Source organism: Mixophyes fleayi, chromosome 4 (assembly GCF_038048845.1).
Source record: "Mixophyes fleayi isolate aMixFle1 chromosome 4, aMixFle1.hap1, whole genome shotgun sequence".
In the NCBI taxonomy this organism is placed as follows: domain Eukaryota; kingdom Metazoa; phylum Chordata; class Amphibia; order Anura; family Limnodynastidae; genus Mixophyes; species Mixophyes fleayi.
The window spans coordinates 334101500-334122251 of record NC_134405.1 but is presented as its reverse complement, the minus strand read 5'-3'; the positions used below and the strand labels follow the sequence as shown (position 1 = coordinate 334122251).

The 20752-nt window shown below is 41.7% G+C and overlaps 2 protein-coding genes across 3 annotated transcripts in view; one reads left to right on the top strand and one right to left on the bottom strand.

Moving 5' to 3' along the window:
* The window catches only part of TIMP3 (TIMP metallopeptidase inhibitor 3), a 28615-nt gene extending 15545 nt beyond the window's left edge, over nucleotides 1–13070 (top strand). Inside the window, exons 2-5 of the mRNA XM_075210445.1 lie at nucleotides 5438–5520; nucleotides 7900–8011; nucleotides 9759–9880; nucleotides 10737–13070. Of these exons, the coding sequence (XP_075066546.1) occupies nucleotides 5438–5520; nucleotides 7900–8011; nucleotides 9759–9880; nucleotides 10737–10934 (515 nt within the window). The 3' untranslated portion in view covers nucleotides 10935–13070. The remainder of the gene's footprint in view (nucleotides 1–5437; nucleotides 5521–7899; nucleotides 8012–9758; nucleotides 9881–10736) is intronic.
* Nucleotides 1–20752, bottom strand: part of SYN3 (synapsin III) — a 248071-nt gene that overhangs the window by 107021 nt on the left and 120298 nt on the right. For both annotated transcript variants that reach the window (XM_075210442.1, XM_075210441.1), the window contains exon 6: nucleotides 19663–19752. In XM_075210442.1, the coding sequence (XP_075066543.1) occupies nucleotides 19663–19752 (90 nt within the window). The remainder of the gene's footprint in view (nucleotides 1–19662; nucleotides 19753–20752) is intronic.

Genomic DNA, 20752 nt, shown 5'->3' with positions numbered 1-20752 from the left:
GTAGAGATCTAAGTTGGGATGTTCTACACAGAGGATGCTTCACCTGGAATGTTGGTGTTTCATTATCGCATCCATTTTACATGTCTCTGAATGCAGACACCGATCTCGAAGGTAAGATTACACCTCCGTCTGGAAAGCAAAGTTTCACAAGTTGAGTCCTCAGACATCAGACTCCTGGAGCTAGACCTATAATCTTTATTCTGCAACACTTCTTATAGTGATCACTTGCTTTGAGTTGCACACATTTCTCAATGGTACCATGCCCAAGATAAATAATTCTCATTACGGCTACAGTCAAGCGTTCAGAGGAATTGTTGTACACAAGGCAAGAGAACATTCTACAACGAGACTCGTGTGTACGACCAACGCGTTCTTCATAGGGTTCAATATCCCTACCTGCGGTGCCGCTAATGTGCGCTTCCCAAGCCAGACTAAGGGGCATATTTAATAAAGCACGATAGTGCTTTTAACGGGTCATTAAGGTCCCACAGTGTCCTCCGCAAATTTATCAAGGGGGCATCGCAGCAGATATCATGGATATCTGCTGCTTTGCATTCCTCTTCGTTTTTGGGAGCAGTCACCATTCAACAGAATGGTGACTGCTCCTGGCCGCAATCTAACAAGTCCCGAAAAAACACTTTTTTCGGGAACTTGTCATGTTAATGTACGCCAGCTGAAGCTGGCGTACATGAGGAAATCTAATGCTGTCAGCTCTGCTCCGGAGAGCAGAGCTGGACAGCGCATATGTGGAGGGATCACATGATCCCTCACTGTCACTCACAGCTCTCTCTCTGCAACTATCGTTGCAGAGACAGAGAGGGGATCTGTGTGCGCATGCGCAATTGAAGAGTAAGGAGAAGACCCGAAGACAGCGCTTCCGAAGAGGCAGGTAAGTATGATTTTTTTTTTTCACAGAAACAGCAGATTATCGGGACTGCTGTTTCTGTACTCCGGTTTTGATAAATTTGAGAAATGAATCAATACTTATCCGTCCAATAAGGATTGATAACCATTTCTCTATTTCAACGTTAAATGATAAATGTGCCCCTTAAACAGGGAACTCTGAACCACGAACGTTAAACTAGTGAGAGAAAATATTAAATGAGATCAGTCTTTGCCAGAATGAATTGCCTCTTGAGTGCTAAGTAAAGAAGTCTAGCCCTACTAGTTGGGTTCATTAAGGCTTCGTTGATGATCTCCTGTCCTTATTAGTGACCAATGTGAAACCCTCGCCACTGAAATCTGCAGATCCAACGTTTCTTTACGCCCCTATAAAGGCGAACAAGCAACTTCCTCCTCTCAGAGACATGCGATACGGGAGAATGTCAGAAGATCATTTTTCACTAATATTTTGCTAGACTATTGTGGGAAACTGTTACTTCCGAGAGGATCCACGTGAAAGCTTTGGACTATTTGACACCTCGCTGATCCTCCTCTTGGCTGGCCTGCAGGGATGAGCTATGCTTTGATCTGTGTTCCACATACATGACCTCGGTCACTTTTTTTATTTCCGGTGGCTAAGATCTTTTATATTGGTATGTTTGTTGGTTTGTTTTGACTCTCTTGCCCACAGCATCCTGGGAAATCTTACAAGCATGTCCAAAGAACAGATATAGATTGCAGTGCAAGCCTTTGCTTCTGAGCAAATGGCTGCAGGTCGTAGCCCCCAGAGGGCTCTGGGTAGAAGGTGAGGAGATAGCTGCAAAATCTTGGATTAAGAAAAGCTGCACTATTGCCTATATAATATAAGAGATTATGGAACATTTTAAACCCAGGGCAGTGATTTGAGCATCCTCATCTATCAACCAAGTATAACCCTATTGCAGAGGAGACTAATCAAAGTGTTAAGATTCTGCTAAAGTAATCTGAGTTCTGTTACCAGTTGTTTGTTTCTGCATAAAGTAATTTATAAAGGATTGGTTACCTATTGGTGTATATAGTATTGCTTGTGAAAGTGTAAATGGGTAATGAAAAATCAAAAAGCTCTCACTAGTACAATTTAAGCAGGAACACCATCATGAAAATATGAGATTGAGCTATGTATAATCTTAAAATTTTATCCATAGCTCCCTGCAGAATAATTTATGCCTGGTTTACACCTGTAAACAAAGTATCTAAGGCTGGGGGGAAAGAGTATCCTACAGCTTTGGACAGTTCAAAGGCTTCCGGTGCCCGGGGAGAGGGGTTAGTTTGATACCAGTTCTCACACTCCTGTAACTCACATACGACCTCCCTGAGGCCGGGACCAGATCGGGTTTCTAGAATCCTGGGATACCACACAGAGTGGAATTTCCTAGAGTACATATGAGGAGGGTCTATGGAAGCTGTGTGTTCACCTCCACACAACACAGACTGTTTTCCACAACTCTGTGACTGATATGAAAGCGTAAAACAAAAACAAAATAACGTATAGTGCAAACTTATTGAATTGTTAGTTCAGTTGGAGACGATGACATAGTAGTGTCTGTGGTTGGCACAGAAGGGGGCTGCTATCCTATACCTTTCTGGTGACATGTGAGCTACAGGGAGTGGGGTGGTCTGGTTTATGTCCCAGGCTGCAAAACAAATCAAATGGAGTGTCCTCTACCAAAAACCCCATACTATCTTTGGTAAGTCAGACCTACATCTCCAATTCTTTGCACCAACTGGGGACAGGGCTCCTTATACTATCACGATGTAATTCTGATGGGGCTCACCAAAATATCTGCAAACCGTAGTACAAAGACAAGAAATCTCACAATAAATGTGGGGTGCGGAAAATCTCAGGCTTCTAAAAAATCTTTTGTTGACCGATCCGATTTTTGTTTTGAGCCAAATGTTTAAAGCTAAAATAATCGGCGTTGTTGAAAATGCTTTTCTATCTGGTGGTGGAATTACTAAGTGAAACCCACGCAAACACGGGGAGAATATACAAACTCCTCACAGATGAGGCCGTGGTCGGGAATTGAACTCATGACCCCAGCACTGTGAGGCAGAAGTGCTAACCACTGAGCCACCGTGCTGTGGTGAGTTTAATATTTGGTGTAAAAAAAAATTGTATGTTTTTGAGCTGTAGATTCTCGTTTTTTCTGTAATGTTTGATTCTCAGATCTGACATTCCATGGTGACTTGGTGCCAATGTTATTAAAAGGTAGAAACATACTAATATATATATATATATATATAATGTTTTTTTTTTTTCCCAGAAGAGGTGCCTACACCCAGTGGATGCAGCCATTTTGTAGTGAATTGATGGACTACACGGACATGAATATTTATCCAGCCCACAAAATGGCTGCCAATGGGTGTGCTGTAAGGGACAAACCTCTGTCACAAAATTACATTCCTGAAAAGACTGTCCCATATCTGTGGTGGCTAGTGTTGGCTGCCCTGTGGTTTTAGAGGGGGTTTATAATCCCCCATAGTATCAAATGACTGTAATTACAATGCGACTGATTAGAGGTAGCCAGCCAAAACCCCAAGTGCTTGTACAAAGGTGTTTCATAAAACCCATTTGTAAGACGCTGCGGAATTTGCTGGCGCTATATAAATGATAAAACGTCTGTTTCTGGCAAATGGATAAATATAGTTCTGATGCATTAATATATTGCCTTGTTGTCAGTGTGACTACAATAAAGATACCTCTGTATTTTAGTGCTCTGTGCATTTTAGCTGTACCCACTGCTATCTTTTGTAATGAAGAATCCTGTGATTCTGGATATCCAGAATTTCTTGTAATACGTGTGGATGTCATAATTGACTGTTTCATTTATTCTCTGCGATCCTCTCGCCTCCTAAAGGAACTCTAGTCCATTCCTCCCCTTCCAACTGTCTATATATTGACAAGAAACTGTACATGGTAATATGACTAATCGAGGTTCCTGGTAATTATTACATTGATTTACAGAGTTAATGGGGCACCTTGGACTTTATTGATCACAGTCCTGCTCTTAATGTAAGACTTGCATCTGAAATGTGATATATAAAATATAATTTTTCATGTTATCTGAGTGAAGTGTTCATTCCCATGATGACGGTCCGCAGGGCTTGGCTCGTCTTGCGGGCTGTGGGAAGCGGTTAATTGCAAACCGCTGCCGATGGTTACATTCTGCATATTTTCACAAGGGTTGGATTAAGATTGTAACCACATTGTTAACCCCCTCCTGGTGCTGGAGCCCTGGGTTATGCAAGACTCATTGTTTTACTAATGTAGCACCAAGACTGTCGCGTTACAGCTCTAGGATAACGTTTTAATATAGGATATTCTGGAGGGGCTTGGTGAACAGATTACAAACTGCCATTGGTCGTAGCCACAGGGCGAATCTAACAGTCTTGCTCATAACTACAGGGTGTATCTAGCAGTATCCAGGGGACTTTATGGGTGAGGTTAATTAAAATAAACACACAAGAGGGAATGAGACCATAAATCGGAGGATTAGGCTTCTCTAAACATCTGCTGTTATTACAAGCTGCATGATCGCCTGAACAAAAAAAGCAGGGTCCTCCAGCAGCACAGAGTATATCAGGAGATGAGTGATGTGTTAGGGAGGACAGGGCTGCATGTGACAGGGGCAGTGACATGATGTGAGGAGGGGAATGGAGGCAGCAGGAAGACACATACTGAGAGTTATATAGTGGAAGGAGCAGGGTCTCCCAGCAGCACAGAGTATATCAGGAGATGAGTGATGTGTTAGTGAGGACAGGGCTGCATGTGACAGGGGCAGTGACATGTGAGGAGGGGAGTGGAGGCAGCAGGAATCCAGACAATCGACCACACTTACTGATATGATCTTAGATTGTGGTAACACACCTCTATATGTAACGAAGTTCAAGCATCCAGCTTGTCTTTACTCTGCAGAAGTCGTTTTGTCAACTAATCTGGTTCCTATGGGCAAAACCACCAATGTATCTGGTGGATCACAATAGTTTGTTTCGGACTAAACACTTGTTCTCCTGCACACAGTTGGTCTGAGTCATTAAGGAGAGCAAAGCATAAAAAAGCAATAACGTTGCACCTTGACAAAACCATGTTGCATTGGAGGGGGAGGTAAATATAAAATGCGGGGACAGATTTATAGTTGGGGTGGGGAATGTCCTAAAATATTTTTACATTTCAGTGTAAAAATAAAGCTTTCAAATATTTGTGTGTGACATGAAATAACAGCCAGTATTTAACTTGTGTGCAAAATAAACTAATTTTCACCCTTTGCATCGTAACATGGTTTGTCCCGGAGAACACTTACTCCTTTTTTTTTTTTTTTTTTTTTTTTGCCCTCCTTTCCTTAATGACTCAGGCCCAGTATGTGTATATTGTACATGCGTGTCTGCGTGTATGGTTACATCTGCTATTAATTTGTTGGTGCCTGTTCATTATTGCTGATTGACTCTAATGTAATAATAATTGTGAGCTAACAGACCACAGAAACAGCCTATAGATGGTTCTTTTTCTTTCTTACAGTGATCCGAGCTAAGGTCGTGGGCAAGAAACTGATGAACGATGGGCCTTTTGGAACAATGCGATACACCGTAAAACAGATGAAGGTAAGAACTCCGTTCTCGATACCAGTTATATGCTCTACATCGCACACTGAGGCAATTATACATTGTAACACGGGTAGATTTCTCAAACTGTCTAAAAAGGAAAAGTGGAGGTGTTGCCCCTTGCAACCAATCAGATTCTAGCTATCGTTTATCTAGTGCATTCTAGAAAAGTGGAAGATTCTGATTGGTTGTTATGGGCAACACCTCCATTTTTTTTCTTTTTACAGGGTTTGATAAATCTATCCCTTAATCTTGTGCTCCTGATTTTATGCATCAGAAAGAGATGCCTATATTTTCCAAACCTCAATTCAACATAACCTAGAGATCCAAGGAGAACCTCTAACTGATTGACCAAAGCATAGTATAGATGGTGCCTATACAATCATATAGGATAATACATTAGGACATATAAATGTCCACACCAGTAGGAGTTTACTTGTGCACACAAACGTTATAGCAAATTAATGTAATCTTTTATAACGGCATACACCATCTGCAATGGTAAATTTCAATACAATTCCATATAGAATTTGGAGTCTTCGTAAACTTTGCAAAGACTAAATTGTCTTTTTCCACTGTGGGTCTGAACTAAAAATACTTCAGCAAACTTTTCTTCATGCAGTAGAACTTAACCCTATATACTCTGTTTTTACATTGCTTATAATTGTAGGCAGCTGATGTTACATTTATTGTCCCGATTTTATATTTAAAGTGATTAGATTTGCAGAGTAAAGTCACAAGTCACTCACTACTTTTACAGTTAGTCCGCTATAATACACGCCAACGTTAGCAGTTCTGTTCGTAAACAGATGAAGTCACCAGCCTCTCCCCTCATTATCCTCTCTCCCAAGGCCCAGAATGTTTAGGGTGGTCTTCGCTTCCAACCTGTGACATTCACGCTTGTTTTTTGCAATGTTTGGTTTAAAGAAAAAAAACTTTCTGGGCACATAAAATAACTTTCCAAACTGCATAATAAAATGGGATTGATCACCGCTGGTCTCTGGAGGCTACCCCAGCAGACAGGAGTGGTAGTAGTTTCTCTGCCAATACCCCCCCCCCTCCCACCCCCTTCTCTGTAATAAAAGACTGATTCTCTATCCATTCTTCTTAACCTCTTATTGCTGAAGCTGTGATCTATCGCAAGCCCCCTTGAATCATGACAGCATTAGGGATGTGTTTAGCACATTTTAGCTATTATTCAACGGCACATGTCTATCTCTGGGCTGAGGTTGAACCTGTGATGCATATAATTTGGGACTATGTAATGTGGATGGGGTTCAAGTCTTGGCTATGACACCCCCCCCCCCCCTCCCCCCAAGTCATGAGGCTGGCTTACGTCCTCACCAAGAAGGAAAAGACAGTTTGGCACACAGTCTAGAAACCTGCAACTTATTAAGGGGGAATAAAGCGTTGGAGAGAAACGAGCGGGACACATGCCATCTGGGTAACAATGTTGTTTATGCACAGACCGGAGGGAGGCCAGCGTAGGGTCTCTGATTTGGGAATGAAATTCAGCCCCCATGTGACTAATAACAGATCTTGAGCTAGTAGATACGGAGATTTGTTAGTCTGTCACTTTACTTCTGATTAGATAAATGAAATTCTGTGTATGTGTAATATGATTCCGCTGGTTCCTGCAGATGGTGACATTAAAAATCCATATTTTGTTTCTTGAGTTTATATAGCCAATAGAAACTTAAAGATGTGAAGATATGTGTGAGCGTCTCTTCAGAGTGAAAATGACTGTACAGTGGGATCTATGGATCATACACAATCTACTGAGAACATTGTTTCGCTCATCAATCTTATTTTAGGATTTTATTGGGCATTTGACAGCTTAGGGGCCCCAGCTTGGAGGGCATTCTTTCCCTTATCAAACCCAGATGGTTTGTTGGGTGGACACTTCCATTAATGGTGATGTCATTAGACATCAGAAGTTGGCAGAAGACAAAGAGGCCGTATAATTGTCAGTCCGCAACTGTTCAGCCTTGACGTCGACTCTATAGCCTTGATCTGGTCTATGCAACATTAAGACCTTTGAGCCTGTGACTCACTCACTATGAATTGGGTGGAGCCAGACCTAACACTCAGTTGACATAGACGTGCGAGTATTGGCTCCACGACTATCTTGGTTTATGCTTTTTTGAAGAGCTCGTCTGACACACTGTGAAACGATGTCTATTAAAATGCCTTCCGTGTAGCTAATCTCCATTGAATAGGGACTTCTTGTGCTTCAGGTCAGCTAGTATTTTGGTATACTGGAAAACTACCAGACAATACGGAGCACATATCTGTGAAGTAACTTGGAACGCTACATGCTATATCCATGAGAATGTGTCACTTGGAAGTCACCCTTTTGTATCTCTGTCTTCTCTACAGATGTACCGTGGATTTAAGAAGATGCCTCAAGTCCAGTATATCTACACGGAGTCCTCGGAGAGCTTGTGCGGGGTCAAGCTGGAGGTCAACAAGTATCAATACCTGATCACAGGTGGGCAACGATCTGTTGCATCCCGACGTGGCTCTTGGCCTTACCAACACGCAGTAAAAGCGGGCTATCCTGTGGGCTGGGCCAGGATTCATGACCATGAAGCCTCGCTGTGCCTCAGTAATCCCTACTTCACAATGTGTTGTAACTAGTTCCTAGTAAATTAATAATAATGCATTTTAAAAATATATTTTTATTAATATTGGTCTAGCTAAAAAAAAAAGACTGTACACTTTGAATCATGCACTAAAAGTTACTTTATGGAAACTTTAAACTTCCTGGGCCATCAGCGAGGAAACATGGAACTGTATTTTGGACATCTCTAATTATCCTTCATTTTATTTATAAGGCACTGACATACTCTGCAGTGCTGTATGTTTGCCTTCTGCTGCTAGAGTTGTTGTCTAACTGGCAATCGCTGGGTACTGTGGAATTTCCCACCATTCAGACACAACCGAAGAATTCTCTCTAATCTCTACAGAACACGGCTGAGCCCCTGTTATATCCCAGTGTATGTGTTCTGTACTGGCTTTATTTATCGAACCTTCTATAAAGGAAAAGTGGTTTCTATGGCAACATCTACAATCAGATTCTAGTTCTCGTGTTCTAGAATGTACTAGATAAATGAATGCTAGAACCTGATTGGTTACTATGGGCAACACCAATTTTTTTTATTTTTTTTTAAGGCTGGATACATTTATCCTTAGGACTGTTATCTAATATATATATATATATAAGCCTAGTGCCGTGTGTTAGTGTGTGTGGGGAAAAAACTATTTTCTCAGAAAGGGCTCATCCAATTGACCTGAAATTTGGTATACTGACATTATTTGACAAAATAATTATAATGGTGAAGTCAGTTAACTTCCATCACCCCCCCCCCTTACCCCTGTGGGAGGGGTAGTAAAGGCTAAATTTACCAGTTGAGGGCTCAAACTCTTGACCGTGTGGGTATTTATTTACCAGAGCGTGTGTTTGGTCATGGACAATTGTATGTCGTATTTTCACGAGTACGGAGAAGCAGTGACGTGAAAGTGCAGGTTATGAATACTGCCCTGCAAGGAAGACTGAGCACAGTGATAAGGTGTTTAGCAGAAACGTTGTGTATCGAGAGGTTTTAGAACAGTAAGACGATGGAGATTAAGGATGTGGCGATGAAGATGAAGGATGAGGTGATGGATAAGAATGATGAGGTATTGACATGTGGACAAAACCACATTAAAAAAAGCGCGCTTACGGCGGGAAGTAACGCTCTTCCCCTGAGGAGGCCTGGCCTAGCCCCAAATGCATGACAAGAACCTTTTTAACACCTTAAGTAGCTTGATTTGACTAGAATGCATGAGTATCATGCATGGGTTAACTTGTACTGGTATAAAACTTGTCTAAATTTGAATTGCCCTGTTCATATCAAGCCAAAACAAATCTCAGCCTAAAGTAAATATTTTTATTGGTCTCTCCCAGACATTACACAATGGTTCTCTAGCACTTAAGCACCATTAGAAGATGTGAAGTTTTATGTCAACAATTCCATATATTAGTCTAAGAACTGCAACCTATTAAGACAGCTGTTTAACATCTATTTGTATGTGTTGTAAAGATCCAGCTATCCATCCAAGAGACTGAAATTGCCGCTTGTCTTTGAAACAAATCCGTAATCATGTTAAAAATGTAATAAAAATTATATTTTAATACAATTTTAGTACAACTTCCAAGGACGTGTTGTAATATGATTGCGTCTTCTCCTGCCTAGGGCGTGTATATGAGGGGAAGGTGTACACTGGTCTGTGCAACCTGATTGAGAAGTGGGATAAGTTGACTCTCGCCCAGCGTAAGGGCCTCAACCACCGCTATCACCTGGGATGTAACTGCAAGGTAAGCGATGGAGTTCCTCTGCCGTAATGCGCTTCCAATGTATCTCCACATCTCTTGGCCTAGGGCAATATCCAGATATGCCGGTAGATGCACTATCCCATCGTGAAGTTCTCAAGCTTTGTGGTCTGTGAATGGATCTTGGTGGTGGTCTTCATTCTATTGTCACCAGAGCTCCTGATAACCTGACTCTATGGTAACGCAGAAGGATTCCTTTAGTCTTGATGGAATCATTGAGAAGAGCCTCCTATTGGCCACCACCCAGCTGAACCATTATTCAGCTCCTTGTAGTACCTGCTGTATATTGAACACTTACAGATAGATGAGCTTAGCCATGTAGTCGTTGACGGATAATGTCCCGCTAAGACTTATTAATTGTTCCTAACTTTAAATGGGGAAAATTTAGTTGTATACCAGCCAAAAGATTGAGTCCAAGACTCTTTAAAGGGACCAGGCAGCACGGTGGCTCAGTGGTTAGCTCTTCTGCCTCACAGCGCTGCGGTCATGAGTTCAATTCCCAACCATGGCCTTATCTGTGAGGAGTTTGTATATTCTCCTCGTGTCTGCGTGGGTTTCCTCTGGGTGCTCCGGTTTCCTCCCACACTCCAAAAGCATACTAGTAGGTTAATTGGCTGCTATCAAAATTGACCTTAGTCTCTCTTTCGGTCTGTGTGGGTATGTTAGGGAATTTAGACTGTAAGCTCCAATGGGGCAGGGACTGATGTGAGTTCTCTGTACAGCGCTGTGGAATCAGTGGCGCTATATAAATGGATGATGATATACAGTAGCTGTCCGTATGATCGACATGCTAGTCTATGATTTTAAGTCTTTGACCTGGAGAATGTGTCCTGTTTTGCAGATCAAGCCTTGCTACTACCTCCCGTGTTTCATTACATCCAAGAGCGAGTGCCTTTGGACGGATCTACTTTCTAACTTTGGCTCCCCCGGCTACCAGTCCAAGAACTACGCCTGCATCAAGCAGAAGGAAGGTTACTGCAGTTGGTACAGAGGATGGACTCCACCAGACAAAACCGTGATCAACACCACGGACCCCTGAGCCAACACCCCCCTCCCCTGCTGTGGCCCAGAAGCTGTAACGGACAGTAAACCTGAAAATATATGCGGCCGTGAAATTGGTGCCTGATTTCATGCTCAGTTTTTAGCACTTGGAACACTTAAGTCTTTGCCATCATACTGAAAGTATATATTTTTTAATCACTTATTTTCAATCACCCATTTTTAAGCCAGGTGTGTGCAGGGTTCTGTTGGAAAAAGTCTTCGTTTTATGTTTTTCCTTCTTTCTATAAAATTAACAGTCCATTCGGCCTACTGACATAGGCTATTTAATTCTAATTTGACAATTTTGGCACAGCTTTTTGATCAAGTAAAGAGAGATTGAAAACAGGCTAGCCCGAATACTGGCTGAAATCCTGTATTTGGGAATTATTGCTGTGCGTTTTTATATTTTTCTTTTGCAGTTTCAACCTCCCGCCACAAGAGGTGCTGTGGAACGATCTTTTTAGAAGCCTCTCTAGGCTGCAAAGACACAGACCTATGTTTGCTCAAAGCAATAAAAATAAACGGCTTATTGGGAATTTGGGGGGGGGGGGGGAGGGGTATAAAAAAGGGGGACGCTTTCAAATATCCTTGTGATGTCTCGGTAAACTACGAGACCTATGATCAGCGTTGGGTTGATCCTTAACATTGCACTAATAAATGAAAACATATCTTTTGTACGTTGCTATATACATTGCCAGCGCTACTTCTTAACACAATGTAACTGTTGTATGATGCCTTGCAGGTCAGAGGCAGATATAGCCAGAGAGTATAAGCTATTATAGCCTATTATGTATAGGTTGAAACTACTCTGGTGTAAACGGTAGCAGGGCCATGAATTTGTCTGCAGCTCCCTCTTGTGGCCTGGAGAATTATGCAGTACCTAGATTCTGTTACACTAAGGGCTCAACACAGTGTTTTGGGGCTTTAATTCCCCCCCCCCCCCCTCTATGAAATAGCTGTGATAAAAGCGATTCGTCCTATAATTTTTGGTCAGAAGGGTAATCTGAGCTATTCATTTGAGGTTAGTTTGGCTGCTGTTACGCAGATGAATTAATGATTTGTGTATTATAATTAAGTATTAAGAACATTTCAAACCAAGTTAACTTGTTCCAATTTGACAGTTTTTCTTTTTGTATTTTTTTTTTTTTTTCTACTGATCCTCTTATAACATCAGTATGAATTATACATGCATACCAATGGTAGGACAAGGAGTAAATATTACATGATGCAGTGTGGCTATTGCGTACTGCCAAAGGATGCAAAAGCAACTGCATAAAGTTGTTGGGGTAAAGTGTGAAGTCCCTAAATTCACTTTAGTAATGAACACTATATTCAATTATTCATATGCAGTTGCACCTCCAAGCCACCGGAGGCACTATTATTCTTCACTGGCTGTTTCTGGTAATGAAACTGCGCCATGCTAATCTCTGCCGCCATCTAGGTTCTCGCCGTCCATCCTCCAAGCGCCCTAGAAGGCCGTTTTTTAGGATATCCTTGCAAGATAGTAAATCAAACAAATTTTGTTAAATTTAAAATCAATTTCCAAATTTATTTGTATTCCTGTGAGCAGATTCTTAAAAATCTGCAGTAAGAAGCAGTGCCCTCACTCCCGACTTTGGGGCTCTAAATTATATATTTTTGTTGCTTTTGACTGGATATTTTATAGATGCATTATATGTAGATCTCTAATATAAAGTCTTTTGAACTTGTTTTTTTTTTTTGTTTTTGTTTTTTTTTTTCCAGTTCTGACAAAATGGGTGACTAAAGTATATGTTTTACTGAGATTGTGTGACATAACAGATTTTTCTGTTTTTTATATATATATATTTTTTTTCTCTTCTCTTTTTTTATTTATCATTTGTAGAGGAAAAATAGTTTTTGTTTTTTAATATATCTTCACTCCATTCCAAGTAGGGAGTATTTGTTTTGGTTTTTTTTATATGCTGTTTGCAGGCTTGCTATATGATTTCACAAACAGGAATATTTTATATGGATATGCGTTTTATATTTGCAGAAAATATTCTTGGTTACCAACACTGAGCAGTGTGTTGCGTTTGTTTTGGTGTTTTGTTTTGTTTTTTTTAAGCTCTATTTAGGAACAAGTGCTTACCCACAAACCACTTTCTAGCGTGAGCAAGAACTATATGGATTTAGCTTTGTTTAAACTACGATTCCCCTCTTCAAGAGCCAGTACTGTGCCTACTGGTTTTTCTATGTATGCGCTGAAACTGAATCCTAATCCTTTGTCGCGCCAAATGCTGTGGAACTACAAGTCCCAGCATGCCTTTTTATTAAGGGTTTTTTATAAGCAGTGGTTTGGTGACATACATCAGTGTTTATCAACTTATTTCTATAACGTGATCTTTTTGCTTGCGCACAGTGGCAGCCATTTTGTGAGCTTAATCTATATCCATGAGAATGTGGTCTATCCATTCGCTAGGAGCCAGCCACAACCCTGAAGCACTTTGTGACAAGTCATGAGGCCCTGGCTCCTGGTGCACGGACACGGGCTAGATTCCCCCAAATATTGGTTCAGTCCACAAAATGGCTGCCGTGTGTATAGGTGCCATGCATTTTTTTAAAGAGTGGATTTGTGCTACACAAATGGAGCTTTAGGCCTGTGGCGGTCGGCTCTTCTGTGACTTGTTTAACGACTTTGAAATTGCCTTAAATCCCTCTGCGGTCTCCCTACTTTTATGTTTCTGAATAACAATATATTTTTTCTCAAGGTCTAGTCAGAGGCTGCTCTGAATGTGCCATGTTAGGAGGAGGCGGTTGTTTATATGGAAAGAGGGGGCTATGAGGTAACGATATCTGTATGATTAACATGGATAATGTCTGGCCTGCTTGCCTTCTGCTTTGGGTGATCTGTTGCATAAGCCGGGATGTGTTCACAGCATACTCTACATGTAAATCTATATAGAGTCTTTTAAGTGAACCGCAAAAAGCTGATGGAAAGAATTAAAATTGCATCATGTCCTTGTACTGGGCAGCCAGACATAATGACTGTACGTGTGCCATTTCAAATGGGTACAGTAAACAAAACGGGCTCTTCACATCACTTACAGATAACACTAGTTACACACTAAGCACCGAGGCGGGAGTGCCGGGCAGGTATACAGAGACTGCTGGCATTCCTTATCCTCCTGGGCGAAAATATTTTCTAAATATGTGATTTTTTTTTTTTTAGGTTCGGCTAGCCACCATGAGCGATTTATTTCAGCATCAATAGGAATGCACAGGCTTCCTGCACAGTATTTAATTCAGTGCTGGAGAAATCCCAGGAGCTAGCACTCCATATTCCGCATCTGCTTACTTTTCTGGGGGTAATTGTGTAAAATGGATTTCGCTTTCAACTTTTTCTGTTTCTCGGGCTCCTAAATTGGTTACAACTTGGCCAATCCTGATCTAAATGCAACTTTTCAGTGCAGACTCTTAAATGGGTCTTCTACTTTTGGGGCGGTTTAGACCATACTCACCCCCCCCTCATCCATTTGCTTAGTACAGTATTGTTTCATACTTGGCGCTGTTACATGGGACAACTATTGGACAGTATTGGCATGAGTAGATATGCCCATCTGCACTTGATTGGATGGGTGCTGGACTTGACCAAGCAAGAACCAGCTGTCCTCTTGGCCAGGGCACTGAATGCCCACCTCCTGCGGCTCTCGCACACAATTAGAGGCAGTCAGGCAGAGGTCCGCAGTCACACTAAGGACCGGGAGCTGCATTATGCAAACAAATGAGCGTTACAGGGAAGAAGATTGGTTGTAGACATCAAAAGAAAGTGGTAAACAGATCAACATCAAAATCTATAAAACTAGGGAATTGACAATACCTAAAACCGCATCGGAAAATCGTAGAAACTTTAAAAATATTCCTAATATATAACACAGAAATGAAGAGAGGAAAAAAAAGTTATTGGGTTATTTTTTACTGCATTAACAAGTTCAAATGTGCCGTAACCCTTATTAACCAATCAGAAGTTAGCTTTGACCTAGAGCACGTTAGACTTCTAAAAACAAGCATCTGATTGGTAGTTGAGGGTTACTACACATCTGACCTTTATTTTAGTGACTGGTCTGTAGTAGAGTGGCACATACGAGCTGAGGTGTATTTAAGTAGAGCAGGATTGGACAACTTGTGGTTGTGGCTGGCAGGGCCAACTGGGACTTGTAGTTCCACAAGAGCTGAAGCGCCAGAGGCGTATACGAATTGCCCCTTCCCCCTACATCACCATGCCATGTAGAGATTGAGAAGGGCGGTAGACGGGTGCAAGCCCACTGGACGAGGCTACAAGTCTTCTCGTGGTAAAGATTGCATTGTACGGGGGAGAATGTGCGCACGTCGGCCATTTGTAACAAAGATTCACGATTTCTCCAATGTTTATTTATGAAATGTAAATTCTGTGATTGTATATTGGCTTCTGCTCTAAAATGTTTGTGTTTTGCAGTATATTTTATCCTAAACATTAAACAAATACTTTATATTTCTATAAAAAAAAAAAAATTCTTTCCCCGTGTCTTTTCTGTGTGTTTGCTGTCTGTGAAACGTAGAAAATAATGAGGGTGCAGTAAGGTTCTCTAGTAGATGGCTGAATGGTCCCCTGGACCTCACCCACAATAACTTCTGGTGCCCAGATCAATAAATCATAAGGTTAATGGGTGAACTTGGTTTTTCTTCTAACAGTAACAACATCTAGAGGCTAAATGATGGTTTTACAAGCCTATAGATTTCTAATACCTCCACAAAAGGAAATGTGGAGGTGTTGCCCATAGCAACCAGCTTTTATCTATAATTTTCTAGAATGCACTGGATATGATAGGTAGAATTTGATTGGTTGCTATGGGCAACACCTCCCACTTCTCCTTTTTAGAAGGTCTGATAAATCTACCTCAATCTCTCACATATAATGATGAACTTCTGCAGTCAGTAAACCTAGTGTAGGGATGATGCCACCTTTGTACAGATTTATTTATACGTTGTGGGTGAAACTTTCACTTCATTGGTTAGTGAACGACAATGAGAGCACAATGGTTTTTTTGGGGAGGTTTTCCTGCATTACTGTATTTGAAGAGGTCTGTAGGGGTTATATATCTATATTCCACAATAATCCTTCTGTACCATGGCTGCAATCATTTCTGATTTGAAAATTGGGACAGATCACTGAGAATGCAGCCTATCCAGTCACTAGGAGCCAGTGACATCACTGAGAGTGCAGCCTATCCAGTCACTAGGAACCAGTGACATCACTGAGAGTGCAGCCTATCCAGTCACTAGGAACCAGTGACATCACTGAGAGTGCAGCCTATCCATTCACTAGGAACCAGTGACATCACTGAGTGCAGCCTATCCATTCACTAGGAACCAGTGACATCACTGAGAATGCAGCCTATTCATTCACTAGGAACCAGTGACATCACTGAGAATGCAGCCTATCCAGTCACTAGGAACCAGTGACATCACTGAGAATGCAGCCTATCCAGTCACTAGGAACCATTGACATCACTGAGAATGCAGCCAATCCAGTCACTAGGAACCAGTGACATCACTGAGAATGCAGCCTATCCAGTCACTAGGAACCAGTGACATCACTGAGAATGCAGCCTATCCAGTCACTAGGAACCAGTGACATCAATGAGAATGCAGCCTATCCAGTCACTAGGAACCAGTGACATCACTGAGACAAGAATATGAAAAAAAAAACCAAAAATTTTTTTGCAGGATTTTTTTTGGTTAACTAAACGATACATATTCTCAGGGATCTGTGTCCTTGTGAATAAAGGAAACAAATCAAAAACAATTCTGTCATTATTGTAAATTCCACCCGCTTAGCATATTAATCAGTCTCAATAATTACATGCATAAGTGAAGTTTACTGTGAGCCAGATGTTTCCTATGTATTCATCCATTGCTAATGGATCTGTGGGTTGACCTAGCATAATTTAGACCTATTATTCCTAATTCATTTCTGCAATTGGGGTCAAGAGACAAAACAGAATACATATTTTGCAGAGGTGCCAGCCAAAAACAACTAAAACTTAGTTGGCACAGAAAACCAATGTCCTATTTGTTATGTAATAAAGTACAGCAAAACAGAAGGCTTTATTATACAATATCTTGCATGTTACCAACGTTGTGTAAATAGTCTGTACTATCTCATTGTACCACAGGATCTCATTGGCACATATTAAACTCCTGATGGTTCCAAAGCAAGTTGGGAGTTAGTTTTAGAGCATAAGCCTTGTATCTTGGTTTTTTGCCTTCAATGATGTAGGAAACCATTTCAAACTGAGTGATATCTTTAAAAAGGTGCAAAGCCTTTTTACGGTACAATTGCCTAGGCAGTAACGAAAGCCTAAAACCGTCATCAATTTATATAGCGCCACTAATTCCGCAGTGCGGTACAGAGAACTCTCTTACATCAGTCCCTGCCCCATTGGGGCTTACATTCTATATTCCCTAACACACACACACACACACACACACACACACACACACACACACACTCTCTAGGGTCAATTTAATAGCAGCCAATTAAACTCCCAGAGTGTGGGAGGAAACCGGAGCACCCGGAGGAAACCCACGCAAACACGGGGAGAACATACAAACTCCACACAGATAAGGCCATGGCCGGGAATTGAACGCATGACCCCAGTGCTGTGAGGCAGAAGTGCTAACCACTTAGCCACCGTGCAATGAATGAGTGTCAGTATCACTCGGTGACTTGTCGCCACACTGAGCGCCACCCACTGCTGGCTCCTGCTCCTCCATGTTGGTAATGGGCTGAGGCGCTTGGCTATGATGTCACAGCCCAGCACCACACTCTCAAGAACAGAAGTTGCCGCTCGCCAACTAAGTATAAGGGGAGGGCAGTGCCTAGGCCCCGTGGGCAATCATATTGGGCAAGTACTGTGGGCGCTTCCTGCTTTTAGCAATACGCGCCTATCAAATTGTAGAAATAGATGTTATTTTTCAACCTCCTCAAATGGATGGCTAAAATGGAGACCCATAAAAAAAAAAAAAATACAATACCACGAAAGCGATATAATGTATATGAAATGATCACCACAAAAAGCAGATACTCCAGAGCTGTATGATTCGAGTAGCGTACACCAAGTACAGACGGCCATTTTGTGGACTGAAATAACATAACATGCAGCCCATCAATGCACTAGAATCCAATGACATTGCTGAGGCACTTTGTCCTCTAGTGTTATACCTCTCGCAATGTGATTGGATGCCATTCTCATGAATATTGGTTCGGCTCACAAAATGGCTGCCCCCACTGTGTGTCAGTGGCTGGTGCAGTTTAGGTAGAGATGTTATTCAAATAACAGCACGGTCTGGTGACTGGGAATATTCATTACAAGGACTTTGTTGTAGGCAATTTGTTTGGGTAGCGGTGTGAGGTTTACAAGAAGTCCTAGATGACTGGTTATTTGGACACCGATCAAAGAGAAAACTTTGGATGAGGTTCAATAACATACTCGATACTGGCAATTCTCCCCCCCCCCCCCTCCTCCCCCCAATCTGATGCCTTCTATTGTACTATCCGCACACTGAGGATCACAGTCCAAGGCCCATACAGAAAGCTCTTAGATCTCAGGAGAAAATACCTTTTATATTCAAGATCAAACAAAATATCCATAGTTCACACATTGACTAGGTAATTACCAAACCAAAGTTTCCATTGCCAAAGCCTGTCCACAATTTCAAGAATATTGGTCTACAGACTGAAAACAAATGAATCTAGGTTGTTAAATTCCTTGCCTCTCAGATTGCCTTACAAATTAAAGGAACACTATTTATTTTTAAGTCATATACCCCAACTGATATTAACACGATTTGCAGTTTATTTGTTCTTAACTTTCCTGTTGCTTCCAAATAAGCATACATTAAAGTTGTTTCTAACCTATCTTCTTGTGAGCTGGAGATTGCAGCTGGCATGTGTTGTGTTGAAAAGATAGTCGTCTGGCCTATTACATCGCCTTCCCTTCCTGGGCACTACAACGAAACTTGGCAGGCGGGCAGGACTGCTCAGCTTTTTACATTGCTGAAACAACGTTGCTGCACTTCACAATACAGTTGACCTGTGGTTCCGCTGATAAGGTTAAATGTTGTTTTTAAATCATAAGTGTGTAGAAAAACAAATAACAAAGTTTGCAAATGATTGTATTGCCAATCTGAGAATATGAATTGAAAAAAGAATTGAGAGCAGCAGATATCTCCTTAAATGTCCTTTCTGCCACAAAAACATTATCCACCAACTGCATTGTCCCGAAAATTTAAATAGCGAACATTCTGTCAAACATTCCAAATTCATAGCTGCATATCAACGCCTATTGTTTATGTAACGGTGCACCGTCTTAGTAATGTCTTCAGATTCCTTTAGATTGTATTTTATCCATCACAAAACCTTGCTGGAGACAGAAAAGGTTCTGGTAACTTTTGGCCTGAGAGCAAGTTCAACAGTAATCAGCCTCTTCTGCACTAGAGGGCAAATTCCCTCGTAGACTCTTCTCTAGTCCTCTCCTGGCACCAGCTACATGCAGACAATGGTGGCCAAAAATACCTTCATGTGGACAATTTACTCTAGAAGAAGTGACTTTAGTTCATTATCAACTCGTTCCAAAACACCAGCACCAGAGAGCCGGCCTCCCTTACCTCTGCCCAGAGAGATCCTGTATCTCACACAGCCATATAGGAAACCAGTGACAACTCACCATCTGTTTGTGGTTTGGGAAGAAGGTCTGATCCACCAAGGGGAACTTGTCAACACCCAGCCTCTGGAAGATCTTTATGAGCTGCGAAAACTGGGAAGACAATGACAGAGTTAGATTTCTGGCCACAACCGCGTGAAGTAGCCAAACGACTATATCTGAAACATTCAGGTTATTAATTCCCCCGGCAAGTCATCATTTCACGGTGACAAGGCTTGTAGAGACCGAGGAGTTGACGTAAGGTCATCGAGCCCTACGAGACAGTTTTAGGCTGCCGTCTCTATTGCAAACTACAACAGTTTATTCTTCTGCGTGGCTGTAATTAAATCATATCTGTCAGCTAGCCTGAGCCAAATAGTTCTGAGCAATATACATGCAAATGCAGCCTATAAATTCACTAGGAACATGTGACACAATGAGGTGGCCGCAACATGGCTGAACTTACCGGGCCTGACTCATTAAGGAACGCAAATGCCGCTAGGTGCCGCATTTTGTGTTAGATTGCTCTACATGCCCAACTATAAACTAGTTAACGAAGGTGTATGCAATTAATCATGGAGCGCAAAGGACACAGACAAAAGGCTACGATTTCACAGACGGAACGGGGAGGGTAATGAGCCTGTACTCAATGTATCGTAAGGGCGCGCCAACCTCGAGTGCGCAGCAGCGTCCAATTCAAGCTTTGGACATCTCTAATATACGTGTTTTTCAGTTGTATCACTTGCACCAGCTACAGAACGGGTGTAAGTACCGACTGATAATGATGACGGTCGCATATCATCATCATCATCATTTAATTATATAGCACCACTATTTCCGCAGCGCTGTACAGAGAACTCACTCACATCAGTCCCTGCCCCATTGGAGCTTACAGTCTAAATTCCCTAACACACACACACAGACAGAGACAGACACACAGACTAGGGTAAATTTGTTAGAAGCCAATTAACCTACCAGCATGGTTTTGGAGTGGGGGAGGAAACCGGAGCACCCGGAGGAAACTCACGCAAACACTGGGACAACATACAAACTCCTCACAGATAAGGCCATGGTCGGGAATTGAACTCATGACCCCAGTGCTGTAAGGCAGAAG